The 27,306-nt window shown below is 39.8% G+C and overlaps 1 protein-coding gene across 7 annotated transcripts in view; it reads right to left on the bottom strand.

Annotated features, from left to right (window-relative positions):
* Positions 1-27,306, bottom strand: part of ERG (ETS transcription factor ERG) — a 152,485-nt gene that overhangs the window by 5,967 nt on the left and 119,212 nt on the right. For 6 of the 7 annotated variants that reach the window (XM_046943240.1, XM_046943189.1, XM_015300250.4 and 3 more), the window contains 6 exons: positions 16,878-17,029; positions 13,844-14,047; positions 12,775-12,855; positions 10,729-10,800; positions 4,293-4,358; positions 3,875-3,931 (listed from right to left, as the gene is read on the bottom strand). In XM_046943240.1, coding sequence (XP_046799196.1) covers positions 3,875-3,931; positions 4,293-4,358; positions 10,729-10,800; positions 12,775-12,855; positions 13,844-14,047; positions 16,878-17,029 — 632 coding nt within the window. The remainder of the gene's footprint in view (positions 1-3,874; positions 3,932-4,292; positions 4,359-10,728; positions 10,801-12,774; positions 12,856-13,843; positions 14,048-16,877; positions 17,030-27,306) is intronic. The other variant, XM_015300260.4, reaches the window with a different exon arrangement.

The raw sequence follows: 27,306 nt of genomic DNA on the forward strand, positions 1-27,306 counted from the left end.
GGGTTCCTTGTGGAAATTTAATCTGAATTCAACCTGAATTGAAATAGGAATGACTGTAGGAAAGCCAAAGCAGAGCAATAATGTCACTGGGCTGTCTTGTCTCCAGACAATTACTCTCAAACATCATCCAGTCACTGTCAAGAAGATAATCAGGTTACATTCCATATATATTTATATAATCTGTGAAGCTCACACACTGGCATTAAATGGTCTCAAGGACTTACATAAATCACCAATATATTTCTTGAAGGATTCCCATGGCTGGGAGGCCAGATTAGATAAAATGCTATCTGGGCAAAATGAAGTACAGTACTTCCCAGGCAGTATACGTATAAGTTAATGTGATGCAGTCCTTCACACAGTTTTACTTAGTTGTAACAAAAAACAAAATCATGATTTAAAATCCATGTGATAAAAACAGACACAGAGAATTCTGAGCTAAGAATATCCTCCAAAACTTCTTTATATCCTACTTCTACCTTTCTGCTGTTAGCAAAAGACATCACTGACTCAGAGTGCAGTGCTTTCTAACTATCTGTCCAAGACACTTTCTAGTTTCACAGTATAGGATTAAGTCCCCATGAATTAGCTGGTTTGAAATGACAAAGTGCACCTATCTTGCTAAACAACTAGCCTACATTCCTACAAACCTTGATTTTCTCTTCAGAGTTTTCCAACAGATTGATAATCCTTCTATTTTTCCTGTTTAATTTCAGGAGTCATTTCATCTGGAGGTATTAGGGACGGGTCCTACAAGAAGGCAATGAGTCCAATAGCTAAGCTAAAGTGACTCTATATCAATGCATGCAGCAAGGGAAATAAAAAGAAGGAGCTAGAAACTGTGGCACAATTGGGAAAGTATGACCTAATTGCTATCATGGAAACATGGTGGGATGAATCCCATGATTGAAATACCCTGACTGAGGACCTGAAAAGACTGAGGTCTTTTCAGAACAGATAGACAGGGTAGGAGGGGTGGCAGAGTTGCCCTCTATGTTAGAAAGTGTATAGATTGCGAAGACCTGTGTCTGAACAGTGGCATAGTGGGTGGCAGACAACCCAGGAGATCCCCGGAGTCTGTTGAGGACAACTTCCTGGTCCAGGTAATAGATGGACCAACTCAAGGTGAAGCCTTGCTGGACCTGGTGCTCACAAATGCAGAGGAGAGCATTAGAGAGGTTAAGATTGGAGGTAGCCTGGGTTGTAGTGACCATGCCTTGATGGGGTTCGTGATCTTGAAGAATGCGGGCCTGGTAAAAAGCATAGCTAGGACCCTGTGCTTTAGGAGAGCAAAATTCCGGCTGCTCAAGGAACTGCTGAGTGGGATCCCCCTGGGAAACTGTCCTTAAGGGCATGGGTACAGAACAAAGCCGGCAGCTCTTTAAGGACACCCTTCTGAGAGCGCAACGGCTCTCCATCCCCGAGCAGAAGAAGTCAAGCAGGGAAGGCAGGCAATCATCATGGCTGTTCAAGGACCTGCAGCTTAAACTGAGAGAAAAAGGGGAAACGTATAGAAAGTGGAAGCAGGGTTGTGTATCCTGGGAGGAATACAGGGCTGTTGTCCGTGTGTGTAGAGATATGATTAGGAAAGCCAAGGCACAGATGGAGCTGAACTTGGTGAGGGATGTGAAAGATAACAAGAAGGGGTTCTACAGGTACATAGGCAGCAGGAGACAGGCCAAGGAGAGTGTTCCCCCTCTGATGAAAGGCAATGGGGAGCTGGCTTCCTCAGACATAGAAAAAGCTGAGTTACTCAATGAGTGCTTTGCCTCAGTCTTCATGGGTGGTCAGGCTTCCCACCTCTGCCAGGACCATGAGCCTCTAGGTGAGGGTGTGGGGAGTGGTTTCTGTCGCACTGTAATGGTGGAACAAGTCTGAGTCCTCCTCATGACATTGAATGTGTATAAGTCCATGGGGCTGGATGATATCCATCCTAGGGTTCTGAAAGAGATGGCTGATGTGGTTACTGAGCCACTCTCCACCATATTTGAAAAATCATGCCTGTCTGGTGAAGTCTCTGGTGACTGGAAAAAGGGAAACATTACTCCCATTTTTAAGAAAAGGAGAAAGGAGGATCCAGGGAACTACAGGCCAGTGAGCCTCACCTCTCTGCCTGGGAAGGTCATGGAGCTGATCCTCCTAGAAGCTATGTTAAGGCATATATGAGATAAAGAGGTGATTTGAGACAGCCAGCATGGCTTCACCAAGGGCAGATCGTGCCTGACCAATCTGATGGCCTTTTATGATAGAGTGACGGCTTTGGTGGACAGCAGAAGGGCGATGGATGTCCTCTACCTGGACTTCTGCAAGGCCTTTGACATGGTCCCTCACTACATTCTTCTCTCTAAATTGGAGAGGCTTTGAAGGATGGACTGTTCAGTGGATTAGGAATTGGCTGGCTGGACGCAGCCAAAGGGTTGTGATCAGTGGTTCTGTGTCAGTGTGGAGGCCGGTCACAAGCAGTGTCCCTCAGGGGTCAGTCTTGGGACCAGTGCTCTTCAACATCTTCATCAATGACATAGACGATGGCATCGAGTGCACCCTCAGCCAGTTTGTGGATGACACCAAGCTGAGTGGTGAAATCGATATGTTGGAAGGAAGGGAAGCCATCCAGAGGGACCTGGACAGGCTGGAGAAGTGGGCTCATGAAAACGTAATGAGGTTCAATAAGGCCAAGTGCAGGGTGCAGCACTTGGGTCAGGGCAATCCCAGGTATTTATACAAACTGGGGGAAAATCTTGAGAACAGCCCTCCAGAGAAGGACTTGGGGGTCTGGTGGACGAGAAGCTGGACATGAGCCAGCGGTGTGCGCTTGCAGCCCGGAAGGCCAACTGTGTTCTGGGCTGCATTAAAAAAGGGGTGGCCAGCAGGGAGAGGGAGGTGATTGTCCCCCTCTACTCTGCTCTTGTGAGGCCCCATCTGCAGTACTGCCTCCAGGTCTGGGACCCCCAGTATAGGAAGGACGTGGAGCTCTTAGAGCGGGTCCAGAGGAGAGCCACTAAGATGATCAGAGGGCTGGAGCACCTCTCCTAAGTGGAAAGGTTGAGGGAGCTGGGCTTGTTTAGCTTGGAAAAGAGAAGGCATTGGGGAGACCTCATTGTGGCCTTCCAGTACTTGAAGGGAGCATATAAACAGGAAGGGGAATGGCTGTTTACAAGGGTGGATAGTGATAGGACAAGGGGGAATGGTTTTAAACTGAGACAGGGGAGGTTTAGGTTAGATACTGGGAGGAAATTTTTCACTCAGAGAGAGTCTTGTGACGCACTGGAACAGGTTGCCCAAGGAGGTTGTGGATGCCCCGTCCCTGGAAGCATTCAATGTGAGGCTGGATGTGTCTCTGGGCAGCCTGGTCTGGTGGTTGGTGACCCTGCACATAGCAGGGGGGTTGAAACTAGGTGATCATTGTGGTCCTTTTCAACCAAGGCCATTCCATGATTCTATGAAAGGAGTTCAGGATGTAAAATTCAAATAGATTTCTGCATATTGCAGTCCATTTTCATCTCACTGTTTATGCACACTTTCCAGTTGCTGTTATTTTCACTACTGTGAAGTATAAGTCTTCTGGCTTTCTTACCTTCTACTCTTGTACTTAAACGGAATATAGGTACTTTAACAGCTTTTTCACTCTGAAAGGTTGTCATTACCATTAAACATTACTAAAAGCAAATTTTAATAGCCCTGGGAGCCTCTATTTAAGATCCAGCCATACAGCCAGCTCACACGTCTGGGGATTTACTCGTCACTGGCTGGAAATCTCATTAGTGCTCAGAATCAGTTCTTGCAAATAGCTTCTGGTTGGTAGGTGAAAGCTGACCTGAACGTGTCTAACAAACCCCATCACATCCAGGCAAAATTCAAACAAAATAACACCCACCTAACTGAGGACGCTGGTCTTCTGTTTTGGGCACTGTTGAAGATGATGGTTGGGTAGCTGAAAATGGAGAAATCCATATAGTTATTTTTCCAGTCTGAAAGATGGTCACTAAACCTGTGATAGACCCCACGCCGGGGAGTCCTGCTGCTTACAAGAGTAGGTTTTAGCTTTTTAAGACTATCTGGTCATGGACCTGATGAAGCCTGCAATCAAGGAAGTTACGGCTGCCCCAGTAACTTCACCCAGCATTGCCTACATACAACTAACAGATTTGCCAGACAAGGCACTTGTAAAAGTCCCTCAGAGCTGACAGCTGAAGTAGCTCCTGAGGTAGTTCTGAAGTTCACTTTAGAGATTACGCAGGTTGCGGCAAACGTGTATTGGGCCCACAAGTTGGACACATGAAAATGATTTTTACCTTTTGACTGAGTGGGATGGCTGTGACTCGTCCACGCTGATCTCCTCGCTTGCTCATAAGGTAAATCTGAAAAGGAAAAATACCATTCTTCATGCAGACATGGCATAAAATGTTATCTGCCCATAAGAGGCAAATTTCTAGAGAACTCACTGGATTAGAAAAATTACGGAAATTGGAAGGATACTCCTTGTTAAACCTTTCATTGTCTTTATCATTTCTAATAACAATACCACATTGCTCTCTGTATAGCTCTTTGGAGGTGCCTATTTTTTTCAGATGTCTGAAGTACTCTTAAATATCTGGCAAAAGTACTCTATAGAGTCCATAGTACTTGGACTACCTTTGGCTACCTTCTATTATAGGAACGCTCAACTTCCATATATGACATGAGTATTGCTCGGGATTGTAATTCATAGTAGACTTCAGTGTGACTGTCCTCTGAACTGGATGGTGCATTGATAATCCCTCACAGATAAATAACAAATTACATCAAGAGATTGAAAGCAATGTGGTAAGATTCCAAGTCTGACTACAAGCCAATCACTTTGTCTTATAAATATAGCAGTCAAAGTAATCCTAATCTGAGCTCTCCTTGCTGAAGCAGCAGGCTGTATGACAGTGATTTCCCCTTGAGCTGGGATGTCTCTCAAGATTACTCCTTGAGGTCAAGAGATCCTTACTCACTTTGCTGGCTGGTGAGCAAAATTTTAATCTTTAAAGGTACCTGATTTATGTTAAGATTTAACAACTAATCACTGTGACTCATCATCATAACGAATTATCAATCTACTTACTATAATAAACTAAATTGTTGCTATATCACTGGAACTATATGAGTGTTGGGTATCGCCTGTGACACCTTCCTCAGCCAAGGACACCAAGGAATGACATACACAGTGCACTATGGACAATTTATGTTTGAGCTCTGTGGGAAAAGTCTCCCAAGAGGTCAGAGCTCAGATCAAGAGTAAACTGTGTAACATTCCCTTCCAGTCTGTGTATGTAACAGTATTTTCTTTTAAGATAGATTTCAGTTGATTTACTTTGCCGTTCTTTACTAGTCTGTTGCTGTTATCCCTTGAGATTAATCAAAGTTTATAGGTTGAATTTGAGAGTTCCTTTTTCTGCAGGGACATGTGAGACAGCAAAGGCATAGTTTTGTCTAAAGCACTGTGACATGTTCTTACTAGCTGTCACTGCTGTAATGCACTTTATTATCTTTTCCCTTAATGCTTTTCTTCATGCTTGCAAGCCGTCTTTTCCCCAGGTGCACTATCTGGTCTAATTCTCATTACTCAGAATCGAGATTTTGGGGGTAACTGATTGGTACACTTCACAATTTTCACTTCTTTTTCTTTTACTTGTTATTTCAAACTTGTAATAATTCCTTTTCGTTCACCTTCCTTTCCACATCCCGGTAGCCTCATAAATCTCTAGAAACATAGAATGTGAAAATACTGAACATGCTTCAATATCAGCTATAGATCTGTATACACATTCTTGTATTTCTTTTGAAAAGCTGATAGGTTTCATATTGTTGTTTTTGTTTTTGTTTTTCTCCTACTCCATCAATTTAAATATAGCTTCCTGTTTCTTGGGACAAGCTGCTGATTTTATGTATCTAAATTCTCACTTGCGTCCCCTTCCCCCCCCTCCCCCCTTTTTTTTAACGTACTCATTACTTCTATTTCAGTTAAATGGTCTAGTATATAAAAATGAAGAACCTTGAACATAAAAGCTTTCTTCATAAACTATATGAAGTAAAGTCAGACATTCATTTTACCCTTTGAAATCTTTTGCAGCTGCCTGTGCTTTTCTATGTCTGGCTTAAACATACCACCTGAAATTGCTGCCAAGACCATAGACCTATGTAGCCTGTCCAGGATCCCAGCACGGTAGCCGTACCCTCCTCATAGAGCTAAATTGGTGTAGATGATCTGATTCTTAATAGTGCTTGTGCTTTATTTTAGAAATGATTGTAAATTAAGCCAGTTGGGAAGTAAAGAAACAGTCCCAGACTGGCTCTGTGAACACCAGATTGTTGAGCTCTCTGCACATTTTCAAGCACTCTAAGCAGGAGTATTGAATGGAAATAAAGAGTAATGTGAAATTCACAACCAAACTGCTCTTAATTTATTTAGTCTGTTTGGCTTAAGAAGCAGACTGGCACTACCAGCCTTATCGTCTCCTGGAAGCTTACACTTCAAAAACTTCACTACTGCTGACATATGCATTTTATCTTCGTATTCATTTATATTACTAGTATCCTTTTATCTTTGATTTCTTGAGGACTATTCCAAAGTCTCTTTCAGAAACTTGGAGAAAATTGACTTGCACGAGCACTTATTTCTGAGCAGAAAACTGGTGTGAAGGTGAATCTTAACATGCAGGTGTCCTGGCCAGGATCAGATCAATACTTCCTATTAATGCAGTTGGAGATATCTTATGGACTGAAGACTTTCAGAAATTCAGAAGCACTCATGTCAACTTTTCAGAATTTGCCAAGCTCTACCTGTACAGAAAGGGATGGCTCAGCCGTGGTGCTCATTGCAGAACAGTGCTCTTCTGTCAGCCCTGAGTTTCAACTAGTATCTTGCCCACTCCTGTCTTTCCTTGCCAAATTTCTGCTTCCACAGCAGCCAGGGGAGATACTAGCAAAATTACAAAAAAAACTATTCTGTTCTTTCCAGTTTTCATTTCCTGGCCCAAAAGACTACAAATATGGAAAAAAAGATCACACAGAAGGTATGTGCTCCCACAATCATCTCTCCTCTCCTCTCCTCTCCTCTCCTCTCCTCTCCTCTCCTCTCCTCTCCTCTCCTCTCCTCTCCTCTCCTCTCCTCTCCTCTCCTCTCCTCTCCTCTCCTCTCCTCTCCTCTCCTCTCCTCTCCTCTCCTCTCCTCTCCTCTCCTCTCCTCTCCTCTCCTCTCCTCTCCTCTCCTCTCCTCTCCTTCTGGGTCTCCAAATAATTAGAGATCTGTACACTGAGAAGGCTGTGTGATGCTGTCTACTTGCACTCAGTGGCAAATACAGCCCTGAAATAAATTTGGTACAAATTTAGTACAGTGAGAAAATTTTGCCTTTTAATGCAACACATCATAAGATGTTGTTCTGTCTACATCCTCTACATTAAAAGAAAAATCCAGTTATCAGCCTTTCTTGAAATAGCACAACATTCCAACCTTATTCTTCATTCATTATTGTGCCTTGATAAACATGTTGCTATCCTAGATAAGCAGATCCGCTCGTATTCATGGGATGTTAGTACAACATGTTCTTATCTCAGATCTTTGATGGGAATAATTCTGTTTGATGGCACATGTAGACAAACCCATATTAGGTCTTCCTGAGCTCCTGATAGCTTCACTGTACTACTTCTAGCTTGCTGAAACATCATGTTCTGTTGTAAAGGTGACTGAAGAAATATGTCTTTGTCATTGCAATTTATTATGAGCCTTGCTCATTTCCTATTCACTATTGTGGTGCTTTAACAATGGTAGTACTTGATTACCTTCTTTAAAATTGCATCTCAGGATTTGGCTAATTGCCATTTAATCTTGTTTATATCTCCCCCACCCTCACTCTCATTTTTGACCTTTTTCATGTCATCAGGTACTTGTCCCCAGAATCCACTATTGCTCTTCAATTAAAGGATCATTGTTATGGAAAAGCTTCTTTTTCCATCTAGTTGAAACATGATGTTTAACAGGAAAGGCCAAGGAACAATTTAGCAAAACAGTTTCTTGACAGAAAACTGAATTCTTGCAAAAATCTTTCTGAATGAATGAATGAAAATTCTGACCTTAAAGACATTTGCCAAAAGTCTATTGTAAAAGATAATATAATACTTACAAAATTGTATGATAATCTATTGCAGAAAATGTTTAGTTAAGATACACCAGTTCACACAGAATAATAAAGACACCCTCTACCCAAACTACAAATTCCACAATAGATTGTGTCAATACCAGAAGGTGTTCTTAATTTTATAATAAAGCATTTTGTTTTGATGATGTCAGGATTTTTTACTTGGCTAAAGATGCTGAACTGAAGGAGTTTAGCATATCTGACATGGGATTTTTTTAAAATACCTTTTATTTTGGAGAAATCTATTATTTTGTTTTCCATAGCAAGTCAGGATGAAACAAATATGGAAAATAGAATTTTTCATGTATAGTAAAAACAATTTTTGTCCAACACTACTGGAACAATATATACAAAGCAGTATTCTTTCACAACAGACTCTCAGACTCTCAGCTGTTATGTTTATTTGCTAATGGACACCAAGGTCCATCTGGTCTTATGTTACGTGCTCATTATCATTGGAAACTACTGAGAACTTTGGACATCCAGTACTATACTGCATTGCTGCAGTGAAGTTTCTATCTGTGCTCTGTCTTCTCACCCATATTCCATATTCCTCTGAGCAATTCAAAAGTTTCTAGGTGCCATAATAACCTGTGACTATGAAGGATACAGTCTCTTGTTCACTGAAAATATCTGTACCTATTCTGAAATTCTTTTTTCTAATACTGAGAAGCAAGTAAAGCAGGTAATCTGTGATTTATAAATATATCATTTTTCCTCATCCTCAGACCCTGAATTGAACAAATTTTTATATCTTTCAGCAGGCTCAAAAGATTTTCCATATTCCCATGTCTTGCTCTAAGCACCATCTAATGCTGCAAATGGCCTTTCTGATAAAGGATGATTAATGTAGCTTTCCATACAAGGCCACAGTGCTGATTTATTTAAGGGCACAATCAGATTTCCCATATGACCCTTCACTATGCTCTTTCACATGTTTACTCTTTTCACTTCATCCAGCAACTAGAGCACTGGCTTTCACTGTGCCATAAATAAAGCTGCCTATGGTTAGCTCTTCTTTTGTGATTGAAGAGGGTAAATTTGAGGTCAGTAAGGTACACAAATAATTTGTGCATTATGCTGCATTTATCAGCTTGTGCTTTCATCTGTTAGCATTCTGTGAATTCATTTATATCAAATAAGACCTCTGGGCTTCTTAACAGGGATCCTGCAGAAGAATCTTTAGGTTTGAATAATGTCAAAATTTTATGATATCTCCAAGTTGTACACTACTTTTCTTGTGTCCGTTTTCCCATTATTAATAGCTATCATAGCAGAGAATGCTAAAGCACCCATAATTTAAGCTTTTTTAAAGTCTTGCTATCAGGTTAATTGGCCAGTTCTTGATCTGTGAAAATATTTTATTTCTTACAATTTGCTAACTTAACTCTTATTTTAAATAGTTGTGGGACATCTTGGTAAATTCCTTACAAAAGCCAGATGCTGAATATATTAATTGGATTGGTGGTCTCTTTTGCATTCACTAGGGCATTTTTATTGATGAATAAATTTAGTAGAAGAGTTTATTTTCCTATAAATTAAGCAGGGTGGGCTTATTCATGTAACTATAGCAGGTGTTTCCCTATCTTTTTATTTTAACAATTAATCAATCTATAGACATGCATATATACATGTATATAAATGTAAAAAAAAAAGTTACCTGGATTATACTATACAACATTGATAAAATATAGCTAAAATATGTTCTATTGAAAAGTTTTTAATGAGAAGAAGTATATTTTCAAAAGAGCTCAGTCAATTCTAGTGTATGTCCCTTCAGAACACTTGGATGTATGCCTCTGGCTCAGTAATGGGTTTCCTTTAAATTCAGTATTTTGTTCCAACTCCTCTCAGTGTTTTACAGCACTTTGTACTTATTACTGGAAAAACAAATGTCCAGATCAGGCAGTTTTCCAACATCATTAGTTGTGAAGGGTGATGCAAAGAAAGTTTTTAACTTCATTGCAATGTCCTCATCTATTTAATTATTCCCTTTAGCCTTTCACAAACCAGCACACCCACAGTATTTCAGTGGACCTCACACTTCTCAGCATTGAGAACTTTTTTGTGGTTTGTTTTTATTTATTTAAACTTCCAAATTCATGATCAGATATATCAAACATAAATAAAAAGTAGATAGCACGAGACGTATGTATCCAGCATTTTTGAAGTACTTTCTCCGAATAGATTTCTTGTTATGAAGGAGGATATTGTTTCTTCCTTTTACAGACAGGGAGATGAAGCACACTGAAAAGTGACTGCATTGGTATCTGCAGCATTGGGATCATGCAGCAGAATACAACTCTAATCTTACTATCCGATTTTGCTTTGAACACTAGAAAGCACTGCTTCAAAGACAGAGGAAAGTGGAAGACACAGACTGAGTAAATGTTTTCTATTTAATTATCTTACTTTACACAATGTTATATATGCAGTCAAATATATATAATTGTGTACATGTGTATGTATTCATAATTTAGCCTATCATTTATAAGAGAAAATAGGAGTAAAAGAAGGAGATGCTTTGAGAGATTAAATAAGTAGTGCAAAAAGTTGCCATTGTTCATACCTGGCCTTGTTGTTATTCTTTGCGTTGCTTCTGGGTAAACTGATGTATTTGGAAAAATAAAAGTGGCTCCTCCTAAAGAGAAAGAAGACAAAACATCTGAAGATTCATTTTCACAGCCTCTGATTCCACTAATATTTTCCCTCTTCTAGTGTATCTGAATAAAGACTATGAATAAATATTTTATAAGTTAGGAATGTTATATGACTTCTGATAGATTTTGCACCTGTGTAAATCCGCTCAAATTACTGGATAAATGTCTGTGCAAAATCAGTGTTAATGGGGGAAGAGAATCAATTTCAGTAAGTCCCTTCTGCCCTCCCTACATATTTTGACCACGTGCACAGGTTGTTTCATTTCTTCTGCAATAAAACTTCTTTGCCTTCTCTTTGTTCGTGTATGACCTTCCGAATAAGTTCATACTCCCAATGGAGACTGCAGCCTTGGGCCAAAGCCTATTCATGTCAGTGGCAATCTTCTCACAGACCTTAGTGGTCTTTGGGCTAGACTCTCAGAAACCCCATTAAAAATATTGAAGTTGATAATATAAAATAGTATCAAACTTATCTTGGGAACTGAAATTCCTTTATCTACATCAACATACTTCTAATGGCCATTTCTAGGAATGTGAAAAGGGTCACAAGGAAGTTACCAATGACTTCAAGAAGAGCTTGTTCCTAACCCCTTTGGGGTCTTTTGAAAATCCCACTCCAAAGCTCTTATGCCAATGGAACAATATATTTTTCTTATGGTCATAATCAGCATGATATTATTATGCATGCTCCCAGTAGTATAAATGCAGGCAATCTCATTTTGGTGAAGTGAATTTTAGAATAGCATTGTCAGTGCACACATGTAGAAAAAGATAACACATGGAACTGCTGAACAACATTTGGATAACTCTATGTAGAAACTGCTTGGCAAATTAGAATCTAGGAAACCAAAGATGGAAAAGACTATGGAGATTATCTATTTTTAAAAAGGGCTTAAGGCTTGTTCCAAACCTCATCAAAGTCAATGGAAAATTTTCTGTTGCATTTGGTGGGGTTTGCTGGAGGCCCATAGCCCACAGTTGGACTTTACATCAAATGCCAAACATCTAATCTCAGTGGGAGATCATCTGATCTAGTTCATTTTTCTAGGAAACTTGCTGCTTTTTACTACAGTGAAAAAAATAAATGAAATACGAATATAACGTTTTCTTATTTCTTTTTCTTTGCATTATCCTTTGTATTATCTTTTTCATTTATCATATATAATTGTTATTTCTGGTCACTGTAGGTAACTAATACCCTCAGGCATGATCATGCAATATTCCAAACAACTCTATCAATATGTATACTGCACTATATGTGCAGTTCCATGCCACCCTCTGTTACAGAACAGCTACAGCAAAAAATTTATTTTGAAATATTTTCATAAATATTTTAAGCCACATTTTGATAGACACACTTTTGGCCTGTGTTGTATTATTCTTCCATCCATACTCCATACTTGTCTGGGCCAACTTACTTAACAGAAGGATGAATATTAACAAAAATCATATTACATTCAGGTCAGAGATCCCAACACAAACCTCACATGATGACTGATAAATGAGATGGGCTAACTGCCTAGGTAACAAGAATTTTACTTAAGTATACAATATATACTGCATATGAGGGGGAAGCAGCCACAGCACATAGACAAGCACTGAAGCACTTTTCAGCCCAAGCAGTCTTTTTGGGATCCATGGCGTAGATCTGACAGTAAAATGAGACAGAATGAGAAAAAAAGTTTTTAGAGCTTGCAGGTAATCATGTATCGGGGCCCCATTAGCTTATAGGACATGAGAAATTATCAGTGGGGAAACCATTCTGCACCATCTTGCCCTACAAGATCCCACTGTTTTTCTGTGTGTCTGTGCATAAAATTCATGCACACAGCAAGGAGAGGACAGGCTCATCTTCCTCCTGGTTTACTATTTCCACTTTGAGCAAGCAAACCATAAACAGGAATCCTGTGCTTTCAGAATATGACCTATCGCAACGGGAGCAGTGCCAGCATTACCTGTGTTTCTAGCATGCATTAACCGTGGAGAGTTTTGTAAGGCCTTATCAACATCATCTGAAGTCAAATGTGGAAGAGGAGCTACAAAACAAAACAAAAAGCAACACCAAAATGAAAAAAAAATTGAGAATTATCTTTTAAAACCATATTTTCCCATAGAGGATTGTTTGAAAGTGAATCTACCAACAGTCAGTTTCTGTCTGCAGTTTGCAGGGAGGTGTGTGTCCTATAGCTTAGACTGGTAGCTTAAACTAGGGCATTCATTTATCCAACATTATGAATGCAGAATATTTCTGTCTGATTATTGACAATGTGCGTGTGGAGAAGACTGCACCGCACTGGTGTTGCAATGCTTTTTTTGTTTGTTTGTTTGTTTGTTTTAAAACCAAATTCACTTTGAAATCTTTAAACTGAGGCAAACATGCAAAATTTCCTCAAGCTTAGATGAAAGTACACGAGTCAGGAATTCACTAGTCCCCTCTTTCCCTTTGAAAATTTAGCCTTACACTACAAACACTTCGCATTTGGACCTCAGGGACTTTTTTTTTCCCTCTTTTAGTTTTTTTATTCCCCACAAATTTACAGAACGTTTATTCAATTCAGTGAAATCTTGCTTATCCTATTCAGAGTAGAGCAAACTGCTGTCAGTCCTTAGAATCATGCCTGGAATTTGCTTTATAAATCAATGCTTGCATTATTGTTTAGCATTATTATTGTTAAAATGGAAAGAAATGAGTACGTGACCAGAAAAAACATTAGCACTGCATCCCATATGATTTTCTTCCTACAGTGTACTGATAAATATTCTGGAGTTCAATTTTAATTTTGTCTCAGATGAAAATTTAGAAATGTTGCCCAACTCTTCATCTCCAACATGAATGAAAGCCAACTGAAATCAGTGGGAATCTTTCCTTCAAAGTCAAGAGGCTTTGGATTGAGCTTCCTGCTGTATTTTAAAAATCATCATTAGCAACAAAGACATCTGAAAACCCACTGGGTTAAGATCTAAGAGTAGTAGCAACCACAGATTGATGGTAGGCACTACCATAATGACAGAAAACTATCTTACTCTCTCTGAGGTAGTGTAGGTGTGACAGGAGGATATCTGCGTTATAGCTCGGCGTGAGTCTCTGGAAGTCATCTTTGGTCATTTTACACAACTCTTTCCCATCAATGTTCTGGAACAACAAGATGTCCACGTCTGGAAGACCATACTCCTTCACTGCCCACTCCAGCCACTGCCGTACATGGTCTGTGCTCCATAACGTAGGATCTAATGTTATCACAAAGAATACAATTAGCTGGGGAGGGGAGAGCTCTGATACACCTGAACAATGCAGAAAGAATGTAGTCCAAAGTGGAGAAACAGGGGATTCCCTGTTTACTGACCAGTAGATATGCATGAGGAATTAATTTATGGTATTGGGTGGAAAGGAGAATAAATGTCCATTAAAAAATTCTGGTGAAGAACTGTAAGCCCTCATTAATAACAAACCCCCCGGGGGGGTTCCTTCCGTTCAGCATTTTATCTTGCCCTTTTTCTGCATTAGTATCCACAGATTAACACAGTCTCCTGTCCACATGAAAATAATACTACTTAGAAAAGCACTTAAGACAGCCAATTAGCAACGCTACAACCTGTCTCTAAACAATTTTCAAAGCTCTCTGTTGAATTTATATCTTTATTCAAGAGAAATTTCCATTCTATCAATTTTACTGTTTCTTGGGCATAGGCTAAGCAAGCACTCAGATTTGGCTATTTCTTTCATAAACTACAGTGGGTCATATTAAAATATTCCAAATATTCCACGCTTCCTTTCATAGATTGTTGTGCTGTTTTCCTGTATGGTGCTACATTTACATAGGTTTTTTCTTACTACTTGATGTATTGGCAAAACCATCTGGGGACAAAAACAAGAACTAGTGCAAATGCCTTTTTGAGAGTCATGTATGAATCCCTAACTTTAACTTGAAGTTATGCTTTTATCCATAAAGCCCTCCTTTTCTATCTCTTCCATTCTACTTTTTGCTACTCCTGTGACTCAGAGTAAGCCCACACCAACCTGGAGGTTTCTAAAGACCTGCAACACACATCTTCATAATGTAAGACAACTTCTGGCATGAAGAGTTTCTACTTTTTCTGAGGAAAGGTAAGAGCTGAGGAGACACGGACTCATAAGACTTTCTGCCTTTCAGCCTACATGATTCTGTGGTTCTGTGATATCCCGAAGACTGACAATGGAGCACACAGAGGTTAAACAGCTGTAGTCAATTGCATAAAAGTCTGTGAAGTGTCTGAGTCTACTAAGACAGCATAAATAGCTTCTTCATGGCATAAATTCAGTGCCATACTATGTCTTTTGGGATACACATCTTTCCATGGGCTAGACACTATTCAGAGACTGTCATGATGCTGCTCATTCCCAATCCTTCACCCATCAGTGCCTCTGCTCTTCTGATGATTCTCTTGGAATTTTAAGTGTTTAAAAGTCAGAGTACTTGATTCTCTGGAGATTCAGAGGCTTTCTCCACTCTCCCAGATGCAACAGAATTCACCTAAGAGGACCCCTCCATCTGGTATGAAATGTGTAGTAAACTAGAGGGAAGTAAATCTGACTCCTTGGGGTCTGGTTGAGATCACTGATACCTATAGCAGGGAACTCCAGAAAAATTCACACTGGGTTGAAGTAAACCAAACATTGGGAATCTTACCAAAAGATTTTCATTGTGCCTATAATTTTTAAATGTTTCTTATTTGTAATAACTAGGAAGTTAATGCAGCTGGACATGTGAATATTGCTTTTTTATTCCTAAAGATTGCCACATAAGTTGTACACTGCCTATGTAATATTGAACAAAAGATATGTGAACTAGTGTAGTGTACCTGCTTCAGCAGGGGGATTAGACTCAATCTCTTGAGGTCCCTTCCAACCCCTGAAATTCTGTGATTCTGTGATTTTTACCTATATATGTCTTGTAGAGATCTCAAAATAGCAAGGCTGTAGCTGTGATCTTCTTGTTTCTTGAATCTCACTCAAATTCACCTCAAAACACAGCTCCAGGAATACACCAAAAAAACCCCCCAAAACCATTCTTGCTGAGGTAACCATGCTGATGGTTACTAAAAGACTGAAAAAAGTACTAGCCAGCAAGAAGACAAATGTTTGCTTTTCATATGCCATGAGACTTAGTGTGGTCTCCATCTAGTTTGTCCGGACATTTCATTATTCAGTGCATCACTCTGCTGTGCTTCAGAAAAGAACTGTCAACACCATTGCAGAGAATACTTCAACATATTTGTTCACACATATCTTGACCAATAACTGAAATAATCACAGCTTGCAAAATTGGCCACAGTTAGGACTCTTGCATGTCTTAGCAACTGAAAAACTGCAAGACTATTAAGCAACATAATAGTAGTAGCAATATTTCAGGGAGGCACATCCCAGTTAGAGAGAAACCAGTAGCAAAACATTCCCTTCTGTTTGCAGGCTGCAGGTGTTGAGTATATGCTGCACATATCCAGTAGTTATTGGACACTCATATATGTCATGATGGTCTAGCGCTCGGACTTCAGATATATGCATGCTATTTTGCAGACCTAAGACCTAAGCAACTTCCCTTCCAGCAGAGGTTTGCATGGAAGACGAGGTGCACAGAAATTCAACTAGAGAACCCTATTACCAAGCTTGCCACCAGAAATAAGAATTTCTCAATTATGCTCTCATATTGCAGTGGAGTAGTCTGTTTGCTTATTACCATGTATTACACTGCCCAAGCTCAGGGAATAACAGAGATAAATGGCATTGTTATTTTGCTTGTTTTAGGTGAGGGTGAAATGCTACAACAAGGAGTGAGAATGGTCACATAGGATCTGAGTGCCTGTAAGTAGCCAGCTCTGCCTCTGAACCAGGAAGAACAGGTTGAGGAGGTAGCTTCATTGTGGTATTTCCCAGATCATTTTCTTAACCCTGAGAAATTGTGGCTCTTCCTGATATCCTGCATCACATTGCCTCTTCCTCAAGTCTACTTAAATGAGATTAGTAGATTTATTTGGGGAAATGCATTTGTTTGCTTGAAAATTTTTGAGTAGAGAGTCTAACCTGCTGGCACAATAACTCTTCGTTCATTGGTTGTCATATTTGGAGGCGGAATATGCTTCTCTTCCATGTAGCTTCCATAGTTCATCCCAACATTGTCTGAACTGCTAACCATTTTCCCTCCTTTTGCCACGCTGCAGTCATCAGGTGAATTCCTAGACAAAGAAGAGAGAGGTGCACTTTGATTATTATTCCAGTCCCTACTAATATCCTCAGCAAGGATGAGTGAAATGAAAAAAAAAAGAGAGAGAGAGAGAGAGACTGGAGCATCAGGAATGTGTTGTCATTGAAAAACAGTGCCTACTACCCAATGACTGCTTATTCCTTTGGCTGCTTCAGAAAAAAATGACCAATCTCCATGGACAGTATATTTATTCTTATTTTAAGATTGGTCTCCTTGTCTCCAAACCTATAAATGCTAATGATTTATTTCCAGAGACAGGACTAGAACGAAGGCTTGTTCATGAGGCTGCTTAGCATCACGACTGCAAATAGCTGTGTTTCTCTCTCCAAGCATCTCACAGACAACTCAGCAAAACATAGAGATGCACTTAATGCATCAGATAAAAAAAAGAATATAACTAGCTGTCATTAGCTTTGGACAGCTTTCCAACTCCACTACTGTCACTGTTTCACTGTTGTGAGCCACACTTTGTTGCACTTTATGTAAAGCAACATAGACATATTTCTGCATATGGCCCACAGAAAAAGAAACATTTACCAAAGCCATGATTCAAAATACCACACACATGACTGGAAAAACCTTTCAGCTCCTGACTAGTACAGTCTCTATGGTACGATAGTCAAGAAAGGGAAATCTGCAGAGGATCTGCAACCAGACACCTCTTTAATTTTGGCTTTGCTTTCTGAATAGAGTCTCTAGCTTTAATATCCCACAGAGGGTTCCCTAATGGCATTTTAATTGCATCACAGTTTTCTTTCTGGCAGACAGAAACATATTTGTCCCTTAATTTAATGTCTACAATGTGTTCCATCAGAGAGAGAAAAATTGTTAAAAAAATCAAAAGAATGAACAGAGCCATGGGGAATACCTTTAAATGCAAAGAGGTTGTTTGGCAATGGAAGAATGGTGTTACTTGGGCTTGAGTTTCTTTATTGATACTATATTACTAACAACCTTTCATTTAGTTCTGCCATTTAACTGCTGAAATTGCTCTGTGGTTGTACTGCACCGGCAGCAAGTTAGATTGCTATGCTTCATTTCAATTCCTTGCAAACTAACTAATATGCAGCCCAGAGAACTGAGAGACCCTCCAAGAGCTCAGACTCCTGGAAGGTTGCTTCAAGAACTGCCATCATTACCGGCTCCAAATGCATTCCAACAAGAGCCTCTTGCTCTCCTCAGCTTGGAAGCCCCATCTGTTGCTGAAAGCATCAGGCAGCAATGTCACTGAAAGCCAATCAGTGGTCAGACTACAGGCACCTTCCCAGAAGAGTTAATCCAATGTTTGAGAACCAAAGAGGAAAAGAAAGATACAGTTCGGCCCACTGTCTGCTCAACGTGTACGGCAAAAGGATGTGGCATGTAATTTATCCAGTGCTCAAGTGACTCAGTTGCACTGACTGCTCAGAACTGCCACCAGTCAGGAACTAATGAAGCTATAATTGTTCCACATGCCTGTTTCAAAAATAACTAACATTTTGGAAGCTGAAAAAATTTAGTATACATCTTAAACAATGCAAATACATTTTAAGCATATAATTTTTTTTGAATTTTTTTTTAAGCATATATATATTTTTTTCGAATCAGTGTTACTACTCATTTTACCATGTTTTGTTAAGGTATACGTATATAAAAAGCAACCAACCAACCACCACCACCAACATAAAACAACAACAAAAAAGTGCCAATGGTATTCAGTTAAAAAAAATATACATCGCAGATATCATTCCAGAGGTACTGTCATCTTCTCTAGGAGAAGGAACAGGGCCCTGAATGTTGCCTGGGAAATGTTGGCTGCACATACCTCTTTCAGGTATAAAATATCTTGGGTGCTGCTTAACATACTACATATGAAATCTGCCTTTTGTAAAGATCCTACAATTACTCTGTCAGCTACAGAACTGAATAATAACCACAAGGGAAAATACAGTCAGCACATGGCCTTGCCTGTCACTGAGTGGTTGTGGATTTAGGCTTCCACCATAGAATGAGAATACTTCAGCATTATTCTCTCAGGTTTAATTTTCCTATCCTGCTATATACCTATAAATATAATTCTGGGATGCAGCTTATTTCTGTCAAAACAGAGCTAAGCAAAACAAAACAACTTCTCTTTCAGACATAAGCATGTTGAAAGTGAGCTTTTGAGATGATTGCTTGTGACTAAAATGTTGGCTTTTTCTGCTTACCTTTAGCAAATAGAAGTGGCATCTATGTGTGAGTGAGTCTGCATGCTAAATCATGTATATTTGGAATCACTGTCCAACTCCCGCTCTCCTATATACCTGTGCAACATCTATCTTGATTCCCAATGTTGGCTATGTTACAAAGAAAAAAGAAGGAGCAGTTTGGCCCATTCACTGACTTGTTTTTTGGAAGCAGAGAGCTAACAGTATCCTTTGGCCTTCCTGGCACAATTTCTTTTTTTTTTCTTTTTTCTTTTTTTTTTATGGTTTTCTTTTTTCCATGAAAAGGAACATGGGATAAAGGCATATCAAAATCCTGCTGCTGATGTGAAATACAGTATCAGTACTAGCCTACACCACTTCCATGGGTAATTGTGCATTAAAAACACTCTTGTAAACACTGAGCAGTAAGTGATGTGAAAGATCCAGTAGCAGCAGACAGCTTTTGGCAGCCTGACAGGGCTGCTGAGCTGGTTCCCTGATATGAACATAAACAGACAGAGGGTGGGGTAGAAGGACATAAATGGGTTATAATTTTTCATTAAAATCCAGAAGGAAACAATCAAGAGTTTTGCCCTGTTGGTGTACTGGGTGGACAAAAAGATCCCCAGTTCAGCAAACCTTCTGTGCGTAACTTGAAGCATGTAAGAAGCTCTGTAGGAGCTAACACAACTACTTGGGTAATTCAAATTGAGCGTGTGCTTATGTGACCACTTAGACAGGGCTCAATTCAGGTGGCTGGAGCTGACTTCTACAGCATAGAAAGCAAAACTGAAAATACAAGTAGACATTAGACAATTGTGTTTTAGTGCCCAGAAGAACAAAAGAATGATTGTCTTCAAAGGCTTTTTATTTTAGGACATTCTGTGAGCCTGCTGTATTTCTGAGCCACCAGGGGAGCAGGGGCAGTGGAAAAGCAGCTTTTCAGAACCTGTGCCCAGTGCAAGGGGTGCAGCTCTGCAGTGATTCATCCCTGGCTCCAGGTCTGAAATGAAACCTGAGATGTTTTTCTTCACAGCTGCATGTTATTTTTTACCCTTTGCAAATATACTGTGTTATACCTGGAATTTACCCAAATAATAAGAAAAGAAGCTGTAAAGGCTACAGTCGTGCTACCCAAGAGCACTTTATCCAGTCTAAAGCTCTGATTGCTGATAAATGTTTGTCAAAAAAAGGTATTTCTTCATGGGTCCCAGATCCGGAAGCCTTGCCTCCATTCAGAGTTACTTAGAATCAAGGTGTTTAAATTTAGCACTCTCCCACTCAAGATGATTGGCATTTTGCCAATCACTGACTGATGAAAGCAGATGTAAGTTCATAAATAAATGATAAATAAGTGTATGAAACACATTTTTTCCTCTTCACTTTGCTACTACTTTCCTCATGTGACATAAACCACCTGTGTTGTTTTAAAATGCAAGGTGTAAGAAAAATGATGATGAGGAATCAGAAAAATTTACATAATCTCTGTTGCATTCCTATAATATAAATCCCTGTTTCTAATATTTCTGAATTTCAGAGGTGAGAAAAAATGAGTATTCTAAATATCTACACCGTGTCTTTCTAAGTTAATTTAACAACCACAGCTTGGATAACTTCTTCATAGAGTTACTTACAAAGAAGTAATTGCAGAACAGTAGAGGTGCATAAAAACATTCTCAAAGTGATTTCCATGTGCGGTCCTCTGATCAGACTGGGACTGGTCAGATCACAGGAGATGCTGAGCTACCATAAACTTCTGCAGACAAATGCTAACACTGTCCACAGGACACAGACCTCTCTGCTTTCCTCTCCTCGCCCATTCTTTAATGTCAGCAATCTGAGAAAGGAAGGAATGGCCCCAGCAGAGCTATAGTGTCGCCATTCAATCTATACGAAGAAAAGAGAGAGCTGCACAAAGCCAGATTTGATGGAATGGAATGGAATGGAATGGAATGGAATTAAGGCCAACGGATGTAAATTAATAGTTAGCCAAAATAATATCACATAAGAATCAGCTCATACAGAGTATATGGCAAAGCATTGTCAGGCTCATGTCCACTCACTGCAGCTGCTCCAGCTGTAGTGAAATTGGCCATTGCTTTCCCGGCAAAATGAATTATCACTGGGAAAATGGTCCTTGGAGAGATAACCCAGATCCCTGGGACTTCTTACTTTGAGGTACATTCTTGTTCCATAAGGCTCAGCTCACACACTTCAGTCTAGCATGTCAACTCAAAGAGTGACACACCTTCAGCCCTACACTCTCCCTCCTGCTCCTCTACACTTCCACTTCAATTTTTAAGAATCAGTGGGATTCCCATCTGATAACACCTGTCATCACAGCCACACATAAAGAGGTGTCCTGTGGGTCTCCCTTTGGTAACAATCTGTAGTGGCAGCCCAAAAGAGAGGACTTGGGCATAGCAGACATGAAAATGCCAAAAAAAAACCAAAAACACATGTAGGTCAGAGCATCCCTGGGGTGCACACACAAGACCTCACTCAACTGCTCAGTGAACTGTGCTAGGAAGCTGCTTCCCAGCACACACACACATAAGCAAATAAATGAGAGGGTAGAAGGGTGGGTGGATGAATAACTTAGTGCCTGGCTATGGCCTAAATCACTCCCCCTCCCTATTGGGGTGACCATGTGAAAGGCAGTGCTCGTCCACAGGAAGAGGATGGTCAGGGTGGAAGGGAGGGAAGTTCCCCAGGATCAGCGCTGCCCACCAAAGCTGGCTAAAGCTGATGCTGAAGCCATGGTGACAGTCTGTTTATCTTTGCTAGAAGATGAGTGTCAAATTCAATCCTACAAAAACAAAAGAAATAAAGAAAAACTGAAGTCCTCCTAGGGCCACATGCTCATGGATGTGCACTACTCCATGCTGGGCTATGCGGGGGTGACCAAACAGGGTCTTGACATCCCCAACAAATCAGGGTTGTGGAGAGGCTGTGCTTGGGGCAGTCCCACACTAATACCCACTGCAGCATCCAAAAGAGGGTCAGTATCATTGGGGGCCAGCCCCAGGCCTTGTAGTGCTCAGGGTTGCATGGCCCCTGGATCCCTAAGAGGTACCATGTAGAGTGCCTTGCTCTTTCCCTCAATGAAAGGAGAAAGCAAACACCACATGCCAGCATGTGCAGTTTGTTGGCTGTCTGTAAGCAAAACAAAACATGCTTGTTTATTGAGTTGTATATGCAGCAGCAGTTCATTTTCAATCTAACAATAACTTTTGCTAATTGAAACAATCTTTTTTAATGTTTTTTTTCCGTTGTTTCTGTTTTTGTTTTCTGTTTTTGTTTTTTTTTTCTTCTGTTCTTTTTTTGTTCTGTTGTTTTCTGTTTTTTTTTCTCAATTATCTTGCAGCCCACAGCTGCTTCAAGCCTTAAGTCCATCATGGCAAATTAAAGCAGTCAGCATCTGGCTCACTAGAGGCCAGTCAAGCTATAAATATTACCAGCTCGGCTCTTAGTGTTCACAGTGTGGGGAAACAGCTGGTTTAAGTTTGACTGCACGTTGTCATTCCTCCATTAGTGAAAACACTTCAATATTTCTTATGTGTGAGGTTGGAGTGAAGAAAGGGAAAGAAGGGAATGGGGTCACTAAAAGCCAAAACTAAGAAATGATGTTCTTTATGTACATAATTTACAATTAGATTGCAGCCTGGGAGAATGTTGAATTCTGATATGGCAATAGCTTGGCCAAAGCCACAATGACTTCCCAGTTGGCCTATAACTTTCAGGACCTATTTTCTCTTGTTTTCCTTTTATTATTTTTATAGAAATTCTATTATAATGGTAATGGATTACATTTCTCAAATTGTATTTCATTTCAAGAGCTTGTAAGACTGTTGTATTTGTGGTTTCGTAAAATATGAAATAGTGGGAGACGGGGCCCTTCCCAAGCCGCATGTGCCTTCTTTTGTGGGCAGGGATCATATAGAAAGTTAGCAAAGTAGGGCATGCCAAGCATAAGCAGAAGTGACATCTTGTATGGAAACCATAATCCCCCCTGTCTGTGGAATGTCTGCTGATTTTCATGATCAGTGTTATTGGGTCGTGAGGCTGATGGGTGTGAAATGTATAGTCAGAGAAGATTAGCCGCTTTTCTTTTTCCTATTCACATTCTGTTTTATCTTGAAAAAGCTGTTCCCAAGCTTCAAATTCTGAGCACCCTCACTGATCCTACCCCGATCAAAACCAAACAGCTATTAGTGAAGAGAGAAGAGTTATTTTCAAACATGCTGGTTCAGAGACAACCTATTTACTGTCAGAGCCTGTACTGTGCCAGCAAGGGGGAACACCACAACCACTGCCTCTAAATGTTCTAAATACAGTAAATATTGTACTGGAAATAAAGCAGTAATGATAGGAACAGTCATAAATAATGATGGTGACTGTAACTCTTGTGAGGTCCTATGTCAATGTTTGAAGACTAATTTTATATTTCACTGCCCATATGAGAACTTTTGGTTGCTTAGCACTTCGGAAATTTTGGCTTTCTCCATCTCCCTCTTAAACTCCTAAGTTTGAGCACACAATTTAAGCATCAGTGGTCAACCCAAAATATAGCCACACCAATTAAGAATTGACACTACCCTGAGGTGAAAAGCTTCTTAAAACTAGCTCCTGCCAGCTCAGAACCCCCCCAAAAGCTGCTAATAGGTAGCTGTGATAATGACGAGTTGGAGAGGGGGCTTATTTTTCTCCTTGGCAACACGTTTGCCTCAAGAACAGAGCCAAACCATGCACACACACATAGACACACTAATACTAAGCCGGTGGATTTTCAGAGTGAAGAGATACTTCTCAGAGTAGCCGCACATAAAGCCCTGCCTGAAGAAGATCATGAATTTGTAGTTTTTCCAGTCTGGTAGGCAGCCACCAACCACCCAGTCAGTGGGAAAAAACATTGTCAGTCTGAAATAACTATCATCATGTCCTTTTATACAAGATAGATGTTACTTTATATAGGCAGCTCCAATAAGAGCATTAGGAAAGCACAGCAAAGATCTCCCAGCTTTGCTGTGGACTGAAACAGGGGCTGACTCAATCCTTGTTGAGCCCAAGGAGAGAATCCCATTGACTGTCATGGATTTTGGACCCTGCACATTTAGTCTGAGCTGAGGTTTACCAAAAATGCATGCTGGTGTTATGAGACCAGACACGGATGGGATGAAACTGAACCTCCACTGCAGCGTTGTGCTCCAGTGGTGGAAAAAAACATGCCCTTGAAAAACAAGTGATGTTAAAGTAATTATTGCAGATCAACTCTGTTTCTTGTTGTGCTAGATACACATAGGGTGTGCAAATGCTCGAACTAGAGCCATGAGTATCATCCCACAGACTGGAGCATAATGCAAATGTGCCTTACCTAGCTTAAAGTACATCAGCCTGCTTTCTGGGAGTGGGATGGTCCTGTCATGACGGCAGTGTAGAACTTTGTTTGGATGAACACATGTCCTTTGTGACTGGGAAAGTAAGCTGGCACATAACTAGACTACGCAAGGCACCTCGAGCTCTACTCATTCTGATTTGCCTGTTTGTTTAGCATGAAATAGCTACCATTTAGGAGAGCTTACATCAAGGGGGGGGGGGGGGGGAGGGCAAGAGGGGAAGAAATAACGAGAGGCCACTCTGGTCTCTGAAATTCCTTCTCTGTGTTGCATGCACTCAATCCAGCTAGTTCAGAGGCTGTTTGATGAAAATATAGAACAGTAACATGCAAAGAAAAATGGTATTTCCCAAAAGAGCCAGCAGAAAAGATATATTAAGTGATAATTTCATTTTTGAATGCTATTCAAGCAACAATTGGTAGCACTTAAAACAACATTTTGCACGTGATTAAATCTTAATGACAACTAATTATTTTTGGCATTTCTTTAAAACTTCTGCATCAGCCAAGCTGATGTTGGAGAACTTTTGCTATGCTTTCACTGTAGCTAACATTTAAAATGCATTTTCAATGAAATCATCACACTGCTCATGGCAAGTAAAATTTATTTGAGGTCTGAATAAGACCCTCTGTTCCACTCCAGACTCCCTTAAAAAAGGATTACCTACCAGTAAATGTAGAACTTCTAAGCTACATTTGTGTATTCCCACCCATGGGATGGTGGGAGTATATGGGTAAGGTTTATCAGAACCCACTGAGTAATTCACAGGCTTAAATGTTGCATCCAAGGCCTCGTGAGAGATTTCCACATAAGTGAATTTCACTCTAAATGCATAATACAAGTTGCATTCGTTCATTGTAATAAAATTGGTTATTCTTAATTTGATAAAATATATAAAGAATAATAAATAGTCAAGTAAGTAACACTGTGACATAGGCAATTTCCAGATTTATATTACAGTGACTTACTATAGCAGGGTGAATCTTTTGGTCTAACTCAAGAACACTACTGAACAGCTGGAAACAATATTATTACATTCAGGTGAAGCACTGATTATATGGTGGCACAAAAGGTCTCATTAGATTTATGTACCTGGAGGAAATACATCATCTGAACCAACATAATGGATTTGAAGAATCTGAATTTGATACTAGGCGTGACAATCTATATTATAAATGCAACAACAGCAAGGTAAATGACAGATTTAATTTCAACTTTTCTTGCTTTATTTAATTAAAGGTAGGCCTTTAGGCTATATTTTCAGGTGCTGTGCAGCAAATTTGTGTAGTTAATCCCTCTGCAGTGCACTGGAAATAACCCTTTAATTTCATTCTAAAGTTATTTTCTTCAGTATTCACAAGAGCACCAGTTCTGAGGCCATTATGACTTGAGATTTAATGTTCGGCAATTACAGCCTAAGTACATCTGGGGAGAGCCCGAGCAGAGTGAGTACATTTCTGCCTTGAGTGAGTACTAAATTGTTGATGTGTAAGAGGTTCAGTACGCTCCTAAAACTTTATATCCTGTTCCAGACAGCAGAATATATGGCCAGGAAGCAGCCTAACAGAGTGGGAAGCAAGAGGGGGGCAGCAAAAAATCATGAAATGAACCATTCTCTGGTTGCTACCCTGCGGGGCCTGGCACACTGTTTTGCATCCTCTGTGCACAGCGTTATTCAGACTCAAGCTCATACACTGGAAGACAATGATGGAGGAACTTCACAGATCCTAGAGATAGAACTCTTGGGGCTTGAGAATTTAATTTAAGGAAAGAAATGAGCAAGGTGGGGAAGGCAGATTATCTGCTGACAAACAGCAGATGATCTGCCAGGAAAGCAGTGAAACACCAAAACATACGTGTCAAAAGCTAGAAGGCACTTGTGGAAGGAACCAATGGGTTTCAGATTTGTAAGTGATACATATACTGCACTGAACTGCAGTGTCTTCAGTATTGGCAGTCCTAATCAATATGAGATCATAATATTTGATATAATCGTTTAGAAATAATACGTTACCAGTAAGTAAATTCACTGTATGCAAGGCTTGAGTGGCACACACTTTTTTTCTACAGTTGTCAGGAATACCACATAACGAGAAGTATTACAATTCCTAAAGCATTATAACACTACGCATAACAGATACACAGATACATGTGAGTTTTTGAGTATATATATATGTATATGAGAAATGTCATACCATATTTTTATTTTTTGCTCGGTAAGATTAATTATCCATTAAAACTAAAACATTTAGATTTTATTTTTGGGCATGTGTTAGGCCTTACAGAATAATAGATTTAGGAAGAAATCATGTAATATGTGTTTATTTGTGTGTTAAATGTAAGCATTCAGTATATGCACGATTTTTTTTTTCTTCCATTTATCTATTCTTATCCTTTGTAGTCTGTAAATGACTTTTTATTTTTTCAACAAAATGTCTTGGAAATTGCAGTGAAATATATTTTTTCCTGGTTTTCTCCAGTTATCAACTCTGCTTTGCTGTGTCAGTAGGGGAGGCTGCTGAATCCAAGACTAATACATGAAATTCTGCTTTAGAAACTTCAAGTTATTTATAATTAATATATAAATAATTGCATTTATTTTCATTATATCATAGAATCATAGAATCATTTGAGTTTGAAGGTACCTTTAAAGGCCATCTGGTCCAACTCCAACAGGGACGCCT

This window comes from Gallus gallus, chromosome 1, assembly GCF_016699485.2.
Source record: "Gallus gallus isolate bGalGal1 chromosome 1, bGalGal1.mat.broiler.GRCg7b, whole genome shotgun sequence".
In the NCBI taxonomy this organism is placed as follows: Eukaryota; Metazoa; Chordata; class Aves; order Galliformes; family Phasianidae; genus Gallus; species Gallus gallus.